Source organism: Bubalus bubalis, chromosome 2 (assembly GCF_019923935.1).
Source record: "Bubalus bubalis isolate 160015118507 breed Murrah chromosome 2, NDDB_SH_1, whole genome shotgun sequence".
Lineage (NCBI taxonomy): Eukaryota > Metazoa > Chordata > Mammalia > Artiodactyla > Bovidae > Bubalus > Bubalus bubalis.
In genome coordinates this window covers 171,262,686-171,277,971 of record NC_059158.1, presented here as the reverse complement: position 1 = coordinate 171,277,971, position 15,286 = coordinate 171,262,686, and the positions used below count along the sequence as shown (strand labels likewise).

Genomic DNA, 15,286 nt, shown 5'->3' with positions numbered 1-15,286 from the left:
ACTGTTGTCAAATTAAGATTCTAAAAGGACATGAAAGACTATTGAAAATGTACCATTAAGTTAAGAGACAGCTGCAGAAGGATGTATCTAATAAAATCTCAGTTTTATATAGTTTTTAAAGGTTTGGAGGATGCATATAAAACAGTGTCACCTGTGGAGGAAGTGGGATGGGGTGGGTGTGAGGCAGGGAAGGGATCTGTGCTTCACTCCATTTCCTGCTAAACTGTTATACATTTTCCAGCTGACATATATTTGTGTAGTTCTTGTACTGGACATGGAACAACAGACTGGTTCCAAATAGGAAAAGGAGTACATCAAGGCTGTATATTGTCACCCTGCTTATTTAACTTATATGCAGAGTACATCATGAGAAACCCTGGGCTGGAAGAAGCACAAGCTGGAATTGAGATTGCCGGGAGAAATATCAACAACCTCAGATATGCAGATGACACCACCCTTATGGCAGAAAGTGAAGAGGAACTAAAAAGCCTCTTGATGAAAGTGAAAGAGGAGAGTGAAAAAGTTGGCTTAAAGCTCGATATTCAGAAAACGAAGATCATGGCATCTGGTCCCATCACTTAATGGGAAATAGATGGGGAAACAGTGGAAACAGTGTCAGACTTTATTTTTTGGGGCTCCAAAATCACTGTAGATGGTGATTGCAGCCATGAAATTAAAAGACACTCGTTGGAAGGAAAGTTACGACCAAGCTAGATAGCATATTAAAAAGCAGAGACATTACTTTGCCAACAAAGGTTCGTCTAGTCAAGGCTATGGTTTTTCCAGTGGTCATGTATGGATGTGAGAGTTGGACTGTGAAGAAAGCTGAGCACCGAAGAATTGAGGCTTTTGAACTGTGGCGTTGGAGAAGACTCGAGAGTCCCTTGGACTGCAAGGAGATCCAACCAGTCCATTCTAAAGGAGATCAGCCCTGGGTGTTCTGTAGAAGGAATGATGCTAAAGCTGAAACTCCAATACTTTGGACACCTGATGCGAAGAGTTGACTCATTGGAAAAGACTGATGCTGGGAGAGATTGAGGGCAGGAGGAGAAGGGGACGACAGAGGATGAGATGGCTGGATGGCATCACCGACTCGATGGACATGAGTTTGAATGAACTCTGGGAGTTGGTGATGGACAGGGAGGCCTGGTGGCTGCAATTCATGGGGTTGCAAAGAGTTGGACACAACTGAGCGACTGAACTGAACTGAACTGAATAATCTTAGAAGACAAAAAACTCTCCTTCTCATGCTCTTAGAAGAAGCTTCTCCTTTTACTATTTATCACTAGATGCTTGATAATATGAAATCAGATTCATCTCACGCATGTGCGTGTGCTAAGTCGCTTCAGTTGTGTCCGACTCTGCCTCCCCATGGACTGTAGCCCACCAGGGTCCTCTGTCCATGGGGATTCTCCAGGCAAGAATACTGGAGTGGGGCTCTTCTCAACCCAGGCATTGAACTCGCATCTCCTGCATTGGTGACTGGGTTCTTCACCACTAGCACCACCTGGGAAGCCCCAGATTCATCTCATATCCCAGTAAATCATGGCCCAGGGTTTGGAGCCTGACTTGGTAGGGACCACGGCACAATAAGCCTGGGGTTAGGATGGTGACAAGCAGCACAACCTGAAGAGGCTATGTGGGAGAGTTCTCATCTCAAAAATTTAACCCGTCATTAATCCTAGGAGCATTCAGATTTGTCAGCCAACTCTGATAATGCTTCTCAGGTGGTATGGTGGTAAAGAATCTGCCTGCCAATGCAGGAGATGCAAGAGATGTGGGTTCAACCCCTGAGTCGGGAAGATCCCCTGGAGGAGGAAATGGCAACCCACTCCAGTATTCTTGCCTGAAGAATCTCATGGACAGAGGAGTCTGGTCGGCTACAGTTCATGGGGTTGCAAAGAGTCAGACACGATTGAGCACTGCACAGCAACAGACAACTCTGATAATGCAGCAGACTCTGGGACAGTTACCTGGGCAGGAACAAGGTAGGGTAGAAACACACTTCTGGTTTCCCCATGGGGCCCTCCGCCGGGGTAATCTTCACACACACTCCCCAGAGGGGGTGACTGGCTGGATTTGCACTACCCTGTGCCCCCTTCCTCTGGGCAGTGAGGTTGTGTGGATGGAGGGGGTTGGGGGAGGGACTGGCTTTCACTGTCCATGACTGAGTGAGAATGTTTCTTTAATTCCAGGGCTGAAAAGTAGGTAACCCACTTGCCTACCAAAAAACCCCCCACATTCTCTAATATAAGCTTTCTCAGAATCAGCAGCAATACCTTCAGTTCCATTTTCCTTCATTCTATTTATTTTTCAATTGGTTCGGAACTCCAGGGGAAGAAGGGTGCGATTTACTGAACCCTTCAGAACTTTCAACAGTGAATGAGGTTACAGAGGGCCAGATTCTTAGCAGTTAGATTTAAAAACCAGATCAAAGTACTACATTTTGTAGAAGATACAGCTGTTTTATGATGGATCCTGGCCATGCTTCTCCATGAATACAGTGAATAAGCCTGAAGAGAAGTTGATCAAGGACCAGGCTAGAAAGAAGGCTGGTCTGCACTCACCTATTTATCTTGAAATTGATGGCATTCTGTTTGGACTTAGAGTAGAATGTTGTTGTTTAGTTGCTCGGTAGTGTCCAGCTCTTTGCTGGACATGGGTTGATCCCATGCACTGCAGTCCACCAGGCTCCTCCGTCCATGGAATTCTCAAGGCAAGAATACTGGAGCGGGTTGCCATTTCCTTCTCCAGGGGATCTTCCCGACCCAGAGACTGAACCCATGGCCGCTGTCGTGTCTCCTGCATAGCAGGTGGGTTCTTGACTGCTGAACCACTGGGGAAGCCCTTAGGATAGAATATATTCCCCTTAAAAAAAAATAAAAAAGCAATCTCCTTCTGAAGGGCTTCCCTCCTGGTGGCTCAGATGGTCAAGAATCTGCCTGCAATGAGGAGACCTGGGTTTAAATCCTAGGGAAGATCCCCTGGAGAAGGGAATGACAACCCACTCCAATATTCTTGCCTGGAGAGTTTCATGGATAGAGAAGCCTGGCGGGCTACAGTCCACAGGATCTCAAAGAGCTGGACACGACTGAGTGACTAACACACGCACTTACCTCTCCGAATCCTAGATCGTATCAGCTCAGTCGCCGGACAGCCCATCTAAATTGTATCCTAATTTCCTCTGCATACTTTATAAATCTGATACCACACATTGACGTTAGGCATGCCCGATCAACCACAATATCCTGTACACTTTCATAATGACCCCTCATCTACTTTTTTTATCATCGTGTAAGAAAAATATAACAGGAACAATAAAAGACTGTTTGCAGCTTTTATTGCCTGGTAAGTCAACGACTCAGTAGGAAAAAAAAAATGGTCATGAGTTAATAAGATAAACAGAGTTCACCCTCCCTCCTGTGAATTCTGAGGCTTAGACTCTGTACCTTAGTGTCCCTGCAACACGGGAGGGTGGCAGGACCAGTTTCTGGGCAAATGAAGGTGACCTCTCATGGGATGAAATGTCCTGTATGTTGTGCCCCATTCCCTTTTATACTGTTCCTTTTAAATATGACATCAGTTTTTTTGTTTGTTTTGTGCCCTGCCTCAGGCATGTGGGGTCTCTTTCAATTTATGGTTAAAAATTTACCTTAGTTGTAGCATGTGGGATCTGTGAATAGTTCCCTGATGAGGGGATTGATTGAACCTCGGCCTCCTGCACTGGGAGCATGGAGTTTAGCCACTGGACCACCAGGGAAGTCCCTAGAAAGCCACTGTTTTTGGTAAACACACTCTGATCCTTAAAGTCATCCCAAGGCTGATGACTTACAGCCAAGCATATACAGGACATAAAAACTCAACTCAGCCAGTCCTCAGGGAGGTGGCTTGAAGCCCTCCATCCTAGAGGGCCCACGAGAAGTCACTTGTTTGAGACTCAGATGTCTGTGTGTACTTAACTGACATTTAAGAAAAATGGCCGACTCACTAAGATTTCTGTACACAGACGTCATTGCAGCCACATCCTAAAGCACAGATGCCACAGCTCCTATCCTTCACTGTCCACGTGTGGCGCAGCCGACACAGCAGCGGCTGGCCAGTCCTTCCACGTGCGGCTCAAGGACGTGGCCAAGGACGCTGGCTCACAAGCACGGTACCACATCCTTTCTACCAAGATCCACGAGAGGAACTCTCCTCAGGTCTGAGCTACAGCATCGCCCATACAGCGGTTTTTTTGACCTGCCAGTCTTCAAAAATAATGTACTTAACAACTTGCTTTTAAACTGTGAGTTGGAAAAAGCTCACGGTCTAAAGGGCACCAGGGCACGTTGGCGGCACTGAGACGATCTATTGTGGGCACGTGTGAGGGGCTCATGGGCATTCATTTTACCGTTGTGCTTCGGAGGCTGCACATTCAGCACAAATGTCTTTGATGCAATGAATATCATTGTCTTTTCCTTTATAAATAGATCATGTAACTGCTTTCTGCCCTGGCTACTGGAAAGCCGGAGCCAATTCTAGGCCTCCTTCCCCACATGCATTTTTTATACCAGCCTTAGCCTGGCTTACTTTTATTTTTCTCACCCTCGTTTTCCTTTAACCATCATTTTTCTTTTCCCTCCAGCATCACTGAGATATAACGGACATGTATCATTGTGTGAGTTCAAGGTGTACAGTGTGATAACTGGATAAAGGTGTGTATTGTGACATGATTACCACAACACACAGCTGTCACCTCACCTTTTTTTTCTAGTAAGAACATTTAGGAACTATTCCTTTAGAAACCGTCAAGTTCACAATAGAGTATTGTTAACTATAGTCATCGTGCTGTCAATTACATCCCCAGAACATAACCATCTTAAAACTGGATGTCTGTGCCCCTTGATCAATCTCTCTCCATTTCCCCTACCCCTTGGCAACCACCAATCTACTTTCAGTGTTTATGAATTGTAACCAAAATTTCTTTATCTTTATTTTCTGTATTTTTCATTTCTCATATATGTGTTTTCTCATAAGTTGCTCCAAATCTTTTTAAGAATGCGGTAGATTATTTTAAAACTAAAAAAGGACTCTGTTTATGAAGAGAAGATCCTAGCGTTAATGTTGAAACACTTCAGTGAAAACCAGGGCCCTAACCCGCAGAGGGAGTGAGGAGGGCTCTGATCTCAGGGGGAGGGGCTCTGACTCTGGAAGGGGGCTCTGAATGTAGGGAGGGCTTTGATCTTCAAGGTGGGGGGCAGGGGGGCTCTAACCCTCGGGGGGAGGGGCTCTGACCCTGGGGAGGGTGCTCTGACCTTTGGGGAGGGACTCTGAACCTGGGGTGGAGGGGATCTGACCCTGGTGGGGAGCTCTGACTCTCAGGGGGTGGCTCTCACCCTTGGCGGGAGGGGCTCTGACTCGGGGGGTGGGGGCTCTGACTGTTGGGGGGGCTCTGGCACTCAGAGAGAGCCTCTGACCCCTGGGGACGGGCTCTGACCCTCATGATGGGGGGCTCTGACCCTGGGGAGGGGCTCTGACCCTCGGGGGTGGGCTCTGAACCTGCGGGGGAACCCTGACCTCGGGGGTGCCTCAGAATCACCTGGCGCTTCCCTCCTAACTGTTCAGCTCCACACATTCGGCCTCTGGACCAGGCGGCAGGTTGGTGTTTCCCAAGTTAGTTGGGTCCTAAACCAAGGGGCAGACAGAGTACACCAGCGTCTTCCGAGGGAGTTTTCAGTTCATGGACTCCTGTCCCGGGCTATTTTTGCAACTTTTCTGTAAGTTTGCAATGACTCTAAGTATAAAGTTAAAGAGAGAAAAAGAAAGGCCCTGCCTGAGGCCTGGGAGTTGCCTGTAAAAGACGACGAAGTTGCCTTGGGTTCCTCCTGACCTGCTGTTACCAGCCCTGGTGCCCACAGAGCAGCCCCACCTGGACCAGACCAGCCTGTCTCCCCCCGCAGGAGGCTGCCTTCCAGCTGCTCACTCTCCAAAAACAGCTTTTTTTTCCTTCTGGGAAAGTACAGATCTCCAAAGCCTGCTGAAATGCAGACTCCTGAATGTATTTTCTCCTGCTCTCTCATTTTTTAGAGTTATGGCATGGTGAAATCTATGGCAACCCACTCCAGTATCCTTGCCTGGAGAATCCTATGGACAGAGTAGCCTGGTGGGCTACAGTCCATGGGGTCACAAAGAGTTGGACATGACGGAGCGACTAACACACATGGTGAAATCTGCGGGCCTCACCGTGCCGGGCCTCGTGAAGTCCACGCTGTGCGCCAGGCTCTGCCGCATCTGGTTGCTGAAGAGGCGGACGCAGACGCTCTGCAGGTACTCAGGGGTGATCTGCAGAGGACAGAGGAGGGATGGCTGGTGAGTGTTGCCCTGGCCAGTGTGGGCACTGACTCTCCACAGCCGCGGAGGTGAGATTTTGCTTTAACGTCAGGGCTCTAGCAAGTTGAGCCTGATGAGGAAACTAGCACTCTCCAGGTGTGACCACGGGATAGGATACTTTAAGTCATGTAATTGCACTTAACATACTCCCGCTGTCCTGCAAAATAAACTTTTTTTTTTTGGCCACACTGCCTGGCTGGTGGGATCTTAGTTCCCTGACCAGGGATTGAACCTGAGCCCTCTGCAGCGAAAGCGCCTAACCACTGGACAGCCAGGGAATTCTCATAAAATAAACTTGATTTTAAACCAATTTTTTGTTAATTCAAACAGTGAAGTCATGGTAGGGCAGGGGGAGGAGGGAGCGGTAAGAATGGATGGAAAATCATGATAGAAAGAATGCCAGGCTTAAAATCTGAAGATCTGGGCTTAAGCAGTGGACTCAAGAAAACCAACGGTCTGCCTCCTGCTTTCCGGACCTGTGGGAACAGATGAAGGAGGTGTATGGCTCTGTGTCTCGGGGATCAGGGGAGAGCCCAGCACATGGTAGATGCTCAGTAAACGGTAACTGAGTGAGTGATGGAGACTTGTTATGAACCACCCAGCGCTTGACAATGGGAGCTGGGTTACTTCTGCACCAAAGCAGTTGACACGATGGCCTCTTTCTTCAGCTCTCATGCCTCTCTCATTAGCCACCATGATTCAGGACTGATATCCAGCATCTAAGGCGGTAATCTCTGAAACGTTTTCTTCTCATCTTATGTCTTTTTTAAAAATATATATTAAAATGAGAATTCCCTGGTGATTCAGTCGTTAGGACTCTCCTCTTATTGCCAAAGATCCAGGTTCCATCCCTGGTCAGGGAATTAAGATACCACAAGCCATGTGGTCAAAAAAAAAAAAAAAAAAAAGAGGTTAAGAGTGCCCCAATTTAACTTATATGCAGAGTACATCATGAGAAACGCTGGACTGGAAGAAACACAAGCTGGAATCAAGATTGCTGGGAGAAATATCAATAATCTCAGATATGCAGATGACACCACCCTTACGGCAGAAAGTGAAGAGGAACTAAAAAGCCTCTTGATGAAAGTGAAAGAGGAGAGTGAAAAAGTTGGCTTAAAGCTCAACATTCAGAAAACGAAGATCATGGCATCCGGTCCCATCACTTCATGGGAAATAGATGGGGAAACAGTGGACACAGTGTCAGACTTTATTTTTCTGGGCTCCAAAATCACTACAGATGGTGACTGCAGCCATGAAATTAAAAGACGCTTACTCCTTGGAAGGAAAGTTATGACCAACCTAGATAGCATATTCAAAAGCAGAGACATTACTTTGCCAACAAAGGTTCGTCTAGTCAAGGCTATGGTTTTTCCTGTGGTCGTGTATGGATGTGAGAGTTGGACTGTGAAGAAGGCTGAGCGCCGAAGAATTGATGCTTTTGAACTGTGGTGTTGGAAAAGACTCTTTAGAGTCCCTTGGACTGCAAGGAGATCCAACCAGTCCATTCTGAAGGAGATCAGCCCTGGGTGTTCTTTGGAAGAAATGATGCTGAAGCTGAAACTCCAGTACTTTGGCCACCTCATGTGAAGAGTTGACTCATTGGAAAAGACTCTGATGCTGGGGGGGATTGGGGGCAGGAGGAGAAGGGGATGACAGAGGATGAGATGGCTGGATGGCATCACTGACTCAATGGAAGGGAGTCTTGGTAAACTCTGGGAGTTGGTGATGGACAGGGAGGCCTGGCGTGCTGCCATTCATGGGGTCGCAAAGAGTTGGACACGACTGAGTGACTGATCTGATCTGATCTGAACCTGTCACCAGTCCACCCTGCCCCATAAGCCAATCCCTAGAGGTTGTTGCTGTTTAGTTGCTAAGTTGTGTCTAACTTCTTCTACAACCCCATAGACTGTAACCTGCCAGGTTCCTCTGTCCATGGGATTTTCCAGGCAAGTATACTGGAGTGGATTGCCTTTCTGTTTTCCGGGAGATATTCCTGACCCAGGGATCGAACCCGCGTTTCCCGTATTGTGGGTGGATTCTTTACCACTGAGCCACCAGACAGTTTTACTTCCTTCCAGACTTTTTCTATGCCTGACTGTTGGACGGACACTTCTTTTCCCAGTCTCCTGACTCTGCCTGGTGAACCCCCACGTGCTAATGTAATAGGTGTCCCTTCCCAATGCTCACTCACTCATGCCTACAAGAGGACGACTACTCAACTGACTGGTGGGTTGGAAGGAGCAGGAACACTGGACTAGACCCCTTCTCTCCCTGTGGTTCTCCTGTCTGGCCCCTGGAAACCTCGGGTCTGTTTCAGCCACAAGAAAGACTGTTCCTCGTGGAGAACTTCTCGGGTTGTCTGGGCTCCATCTCAAGCTGCACCCACTACATTATCCTCAGCCCATCTCCTCTGAATGCCTGCAGGATCAAAATTCAAACACCCCTCGTTTATCCTGTGCATCTCACCTTTCCTTTTATACCAGTTCCTTCCCTCCAACCTAGAAACATGTCCAGATATGTTTCATATTTCAAAAATACCTTCCCCTCGCTCCTCCCAAGGTCCTCATCTATCAACCACCCTCCTGAAGTTCCTCCTTTACAGCCACGGTCCTTAAAAGACCAGCCAACGTCTGCTGCTGTGCCTTCCCTTTACCTTTCCACACACCCTAGCTGAGCCCCCGTCTGCCTGGCCCCCACGGAAACTCCCATGGTAAAGGCCACCACCAGTGACTTTCTAAATGGCAGACACACTGGACACTTTTCAGTTCTGGACTCCTAGAGTTTTCTGTGATTTCTGAGACTGGAGCAACCCTTTGCTTCTGAGATTGCTTCCTCTCCTTTGGTACCAGAACCATTTCTTTAACGTGGAAATCTGATTCTGTCACCTTCTTGCTTAAAACAAAAGAGGACAGGACATGTATACAATAGTTGACTAAAAGACAAAATATAAATGGCAAAAAGACATATGAAAATATATTTGGCCTCACACATAATTAAAGAAATGTAAGTTGCAACATTCAGAATACCAAGTTTTACTCAATGGACATGGGTTTGGGTGAACTCCGGGAGTTGGTGATGGACAGGGAGGCCCGGCGTGCTGCGGTTCATGGGGTCGCAAAGAGTCGGACACAACTGAGCGACTGAACTGACTGACTGACTTATCCAACTAGCAAAAATTTCAAAGTATAATCATGCCTAGTGTTGGCAAGTATGTGAAGAAATAGATATTCTGATATGTTACTGGGGGTGGAGGGTGGGTAGACATTGTTGAAATCTTTGAGGAAATAATTTGGCAACATCTATCAAAACTTTAATGCCCATAACTTCTGACCTAACAATTCCATTCAGGTGCTTATCTTCCCTACATTCAAGGGTATACTGTATACATAAGGATATATACAGTATGTACAACATTTTGTGTTATAGCAAACAAAAAAATCTATATGTTCATCATCAGAGATCTGACAAATTATGGCTCACCCTTACAGTGGAATAATGTACTCGCATTAAAAACAATGAAGCAGTGTGTGGTCATGTGGAAAGATTTCCAAGATATGCTGAAAGTGAAATAGCAAGTTTGAGAAGGATAATGGGTTACATAACCCCAAGTAGTACGTGTGTATGCACATGCACGCACATGTATGTGCATAAGGGTTCTGAAGTAATACCCAAGTATTAATCTTGCAAGAAAACAAGACTAAGGAACTGTGTGTGGAAGGGGCCTTTTGTTCTTAACTATATACTCCTCTGAAGTGTTTCAATTTTTTACTATGAGCATGTACTTCTTTTACATTAAAAACAAGCTAGTTCAGATTCCAGTGCTGCCCCCTGCCCCAACCCCATGTCTCCCTGTCTTGATACTGGAGGCCCTTCCAACCCCCTGCCTGGTGGTGTGTGGGCCTCTGCTCCCACACTCCAGCAGTAAGAGCTCAGGTCCCACCTGTGGTCAGCGGGCCACGCCTGGCATCACATCAACCCTGGCCGTGGCAGCCACACCACAATGATGGCAGTTATTGCCTAATAGAGACAGCAAAAGGAAAACACATGTTTTCTTTTATTTCTGTACTATTTGAATTTTCAGTGTACATGCCTTCTTTTCTTCATTTTTTTGCTAACAGTGATTATATAAGCCATCTTTGTTTTGTTTCTGGTACTTCTCTGTACTAAAGAAAAGTCGGTTTTAGTTTTTCAGAACTAAAAAACCCGAACAATTTTCAAGATACACATTTCAAATGCTCCTCAGTAACTGCAGGGTGAAACACAAGTTCCTAAGCACAGTCTACAAATCTCTCCGTGATCGTCCCCAATGCACCTCCCTCGCCTCGTCTTCCAACACATGCCACTCCCCACCCCCTAGCTTCGGCCATTCCAGCCACACCATGCAACTTTCAGCAGTTCCGTGAACGTTTGTGTGCTGTGTTTTCATCTGGGCAAAGACGTCTCGGTGTAGGGTATTAAAACATATTTAAAAGAACCCACCTGCAATGCAGGAGACCTGGGTTTGATCCCTGGGTTGGGAAGATCCCCTGGAGAAGGGAAAGGCTACCCACTCCAGTATTCTGGCCTGGAGAATTCCATGGACTGTGCAGTCCATGGGTTGGCAAAGAGCCAGACACGACTAAGTGACTTTCACTTTCACAAACTGTTATAGCAAAAAGCAATCCACAGTTGTTGCTCTGGCCTAGAGTTCTGGGGTAATCCCAGGGAACTGCATAACCGATTCCTTTCAAGTGTTTACTTAAATGAGCCCTTATAAAAGTAAAAATCTAGAAATAACACTAATGTCCAACAACAGAGACCCAACACGCTAAATAACCTGATAGAAAACACAGCCACAAGTGGTGAGCATCATAGGAGGATATTTAATGACTTCAAGAATGCATGATTCGATGCCATTCATGTGTATACCTGGGGCAGATTCATGTTGATATATGGCAAAACCAATACAATATTGTAAAGTTAAAAAATAAAATTAAAAAAAAAAAAAAAGAATGCATGATTCGGTATTTAGGAGAAAAGCAGACTAGAAGACTGTGTGAACTGAGCCCATTTCTGTAAAACACATGTATCCAAGCTTTGGAAAAAAAAAGTCTGGAATGTTAACAAGTGTTATTACTAAGTGAGATAATGGCAGCTAATTTTAATCTTATTTTTGCATAGTTCTATATTTTCAAAAATTTCTAGAATACATTTCATTTTGTAATCACATTTCTAAGGTGTTAAAGCAAGTTTAATACATTAATCTATATTGGTGACAAAGTTGTATAAAGCTTAAAACACACACATATAGACACACACAGGAGTACAAGTAAAACTGGGGAAATTAGGATAAAGCAATAGATTGTATCAGTGCCAGTATCTTGGCTGAGACACTGTACTCTCGTTTTGCAAACTATTACAACTGGTGGAAACTGGGAAGAGGGTACAAGGACTCTCTGCACTATGCCTTAAAATCACACGTGAACCCACAATTATTTCCAATAAAAAAAATTCTATTTCCAGAATGTGATTTATTATGCTTTCTATTTTTTTATTGAGTAAAACACTCAAGTCACTCCCATTAAAGTCGGAAATAAGACAAACATGCCCATGAGCTCATTCAACTCCCAGGGTCTTAGCTAATCAGTTAAGTGGGGGGAAAAAGAAAGTTGGGATATACAAGGGGGAAAAAAAAATCACTATTTGAAAGTGATATGACTCCCAATCTAGAATACAGGAAAACTGATCAAAAGAATCTCTCAGATTAATGGAGTTTAGAAAGGTTACTGGATACAAAATCAGTATATAAAAACCCATAGGTCTCCTATATACCAAAAGAATATCTCCCCTCGTTTTTATGCCACAACATGATTTTTTTTCTGCTGCCCATTTATTCTTTGCTAACACTAAGAACAGGCCAGAGAAATAAAGACGCAGTAGGTAATGTGTCAGGAGAAATGGATGAAGTACTGCAGCGGCATGATAAACAGCTGCACCCGGCTTTGTAAAGTTGGGGGGCAAGTGTCACTGGCTGGAGGTGGCGAGGAATCATCCGTGCCCGCGACTCTTCTTTATCTCAAGAAGACACGTGGACGATGGGGGACCTCCTTACCATCTTGCCACTGACCGTGGCCTCCAGAGAATCCACCAGCTCTGCCGTGACTCCGATGAGGTTGTGGTAGTCGGCCTGGATCCTGTTGTACCGTTTCAGGTACGTCATGGACCTCCGCTCAGCTTCTACCAGCTGCTGGTGGAGCTGCTGCAACATGTCTAGGAAGACAATTTACATTTACATTGAAACAAAACAAAAAAGCGATGGTTAAAAAGAAAAAGTCTACAAGGGGCTTCCCTGGTGGCTCAACGGCAAAGCATCCGTCTGTCAATGTGGGAGACAGGGGTTCCATCCCTGATCCGAGAAGATCCCATGTGCCATGGAGCGACTCGGCCCGTGGGCCACAACTACTGCGCATACATGCTGCAGCTACTGAAGCCTGCGTGCTCCAGGGCCTGTGCTCCTCAACCAGAGAAGCTGCCACAGCGCAACTGGAGAGCAGCCCCTGCTTGCTGGAACTAGAGAAAAGCCCGTGCAGCAAGGAGGACACAGCACAGCTATAAATAAACAAACAATTTTTTAAAGAAAAAAACAAAATTTAAAAAGATTTTTAAAAAACCCTACAAAATAAAAAATAATTATATTCTTCTCAAGTGAATGCCACGCCTCCTGTGAGAATATTTTACTATAACAATGAACTTAGCACTATGTATTTATCACTTCTGTTTATGCCACATTTACTGACAAAGTGCTTTGTGATCACCGATCTTTTAATTTCTTCTTTTTGGCCGCACTGCACGGCAGGTGGGATCTTTGTGTTCCCTGACCAGAGATCGAACTTGCGCCCCTTGCATTGGAAGCACAGGGTCTTAACCACTGGACGCTAGGAAAGTCCTTGATTTTTTTAATGTTTCACCCTGCTAGTTCAACTGCTCATCACTGACTTTCCTAACAAAATCTACTTCCTTGGCTGAATCCCATACAACTTCAGTTCCTCTCTCTGCATATATGAGAAATGAACTCAATGTTTCTATCATGAGTTCACAAAATGGCTGAACCAAAACTGAGTCTTTTTCTCTGTTTGTGCCCTGTGAGTATGAGGGATAAGTTCTTCCTTTTAAGTAAAAGTTAGGGCTGCGTGACGGGTGCTGAGAAAATTCAAATCCACAATTAGGTAAGACGCCAGGTGTTCACTCTGCCAGTTTGAGAAAGCATAAGCCACCCCACTGGGCCTTAGAGCAGTAGCTTTGAAAGGTTCTAGCGTTCTCTTCCTGGAAGCCCACCACCACCCTGCCCCCATCCCTCACAGCAGCACAAGACGGCCAAGCCACCCTGGGCACAGCTGGACTTTTCATCAGTGTCCACCCTCCTTGCCTCTGTCCTACCTTCTCCCTTGCCTGGAAGATCACACTTTTGATGGAAGAACCTATTGCTGCCCCCACACCCATGTTAACTCACTGTGTCCCAATCCAGGTGCTGTATAATATGTAAAGTCTTCATTTTAGAACACATTTCATGCATAAAGAGAGACTTTAAAATTATAAAGACCAAACACAGGCATTATTTTATAATAACTTTAAGGAATATAACCTATAAAAATATTGAAGCACTATGTTGTATATATACCTGAAACTAATATAATACTGTAAATCGACTATGCTGTGCTATGCTTAGGTGCTCAGTCGTGTCAGACTCTCTGCGACTCCATGCACGGCCTCACACCAGGCTTCCCTGTCCTTCACTATCTCCCAGAGTTTGCTCAAACTCATGTCCACTGAGTCGATGATGCCATCCAACCATCTCATCCTCTGTTGCCCCCTTCTCCTCTAGACCTCAGTCTTTCCCAGCATCAGGGTCTTTTGCAAAAAGTCAGTTCTTTGCATCAGGTGGCCAAGTATTGGAGCTTCAGCACCAGTCCTTCCAATGTTCAGGGTTGATTTCCTTTGGGATTGACTGGTTTGATCTCCTTGCAGTCCAAGGGACTCTCAAGAGTCTTCTCCAGCACCTCAGTTAGAAAGCATCACTTCTTTGGCACTCAGCCTTCTTTATGGTCCAACTTCCACATCCATATATGACTACTGAAAAAACCAAAGCTTTGACTTTATGGACCTTTGTTGGCAAAGTGATGTCTCTGCTTTTTAATACATCTAGATATATCATAGCTATCTTTCCAAGGAGCAAGCTATCTTTTAATTTTGTGGCTGCAGTCACCTGGTGGGCCATACATGGCAGCTATTATTATTATTTCCTTTCACGAAAAAGGGTCAAAGATTTTCTAAATGTATTTCTATATAAGTAGATCACTTGAAAAAATGTCAGAAAGGTTATGTCCTAAAGCAGTGGTATGTAAACTCTGAAATACATCAGAATCATCCAAAAATAAAAATGAACAAGCTTCAACTTCAGAGACTGATTTTGTGGATACTGGGTAGGGGCTAAGTACCTACATTGTTAACAAACTCCTCAAATGGCTGACACATAACTGCATGTTTGAGAAACACTGCCCTAAAGTATCTATTCCTCTTAATTTGTATCCTAAACAGCTACGATGATAACCCACATCCCAACTGTATTTAAAAAACTTTCATGTTTCACAATTATTGATGTGCAGAAGTAAAATACTTTAACTATTAAAACCCCGAATATCATATAATGAATTATTATTATTATTTAAAACCCATCAAATTTCAGTATTGAAAGATAACTTTAAAAAGTCATCTGAAACAATTTTATATCCAGTATTTGAACCTCTGGAGAATATCTCTGGAAATCATTTATCATTCTCCTAATACAATATTGAGAGTCACTACCTTCTTTTCCACTACGTATTGTTTAAGCTTTTTCATACATCCAAAACTCAAAATTACATAGATAAGAACTTTCAAG

The 15,286-nt window shown here is 44.9% G+C and overlaps 1 protein-coding gene across 10 annotated transcripts in view; it reads right to left on the bottom strand.

Annotated features, from left to right (window-relative positions):
- Window positions 1–15,286, bottom strand: part of ARMC9 (armadillo repeat containing 9) — a 181,017-nt gene that overhangs the window by 137,631 nt on the left and 28,100 nt on the right. For all 10 annotated transcript variants that reach the window (XM_044937950.2, XM_025278457.3, XM_025278454.3 and 7 more), the window contains exons 8-9: window positions 12,461–12,618; window positions 6,223–6,321 (exon numbers count right to left, since the gene is read on the bottom strand). In XM_044937950.2, the coding sequence (XP_044793885.2) occupies window positions 6,223–6,321; window positions 12,461–12,618 (257 nt within the window). The remainder of the gene's footprint in view (window positions 1–6,222; window positions 6,322–12,460; window positions 12,619–15,286) is intronic.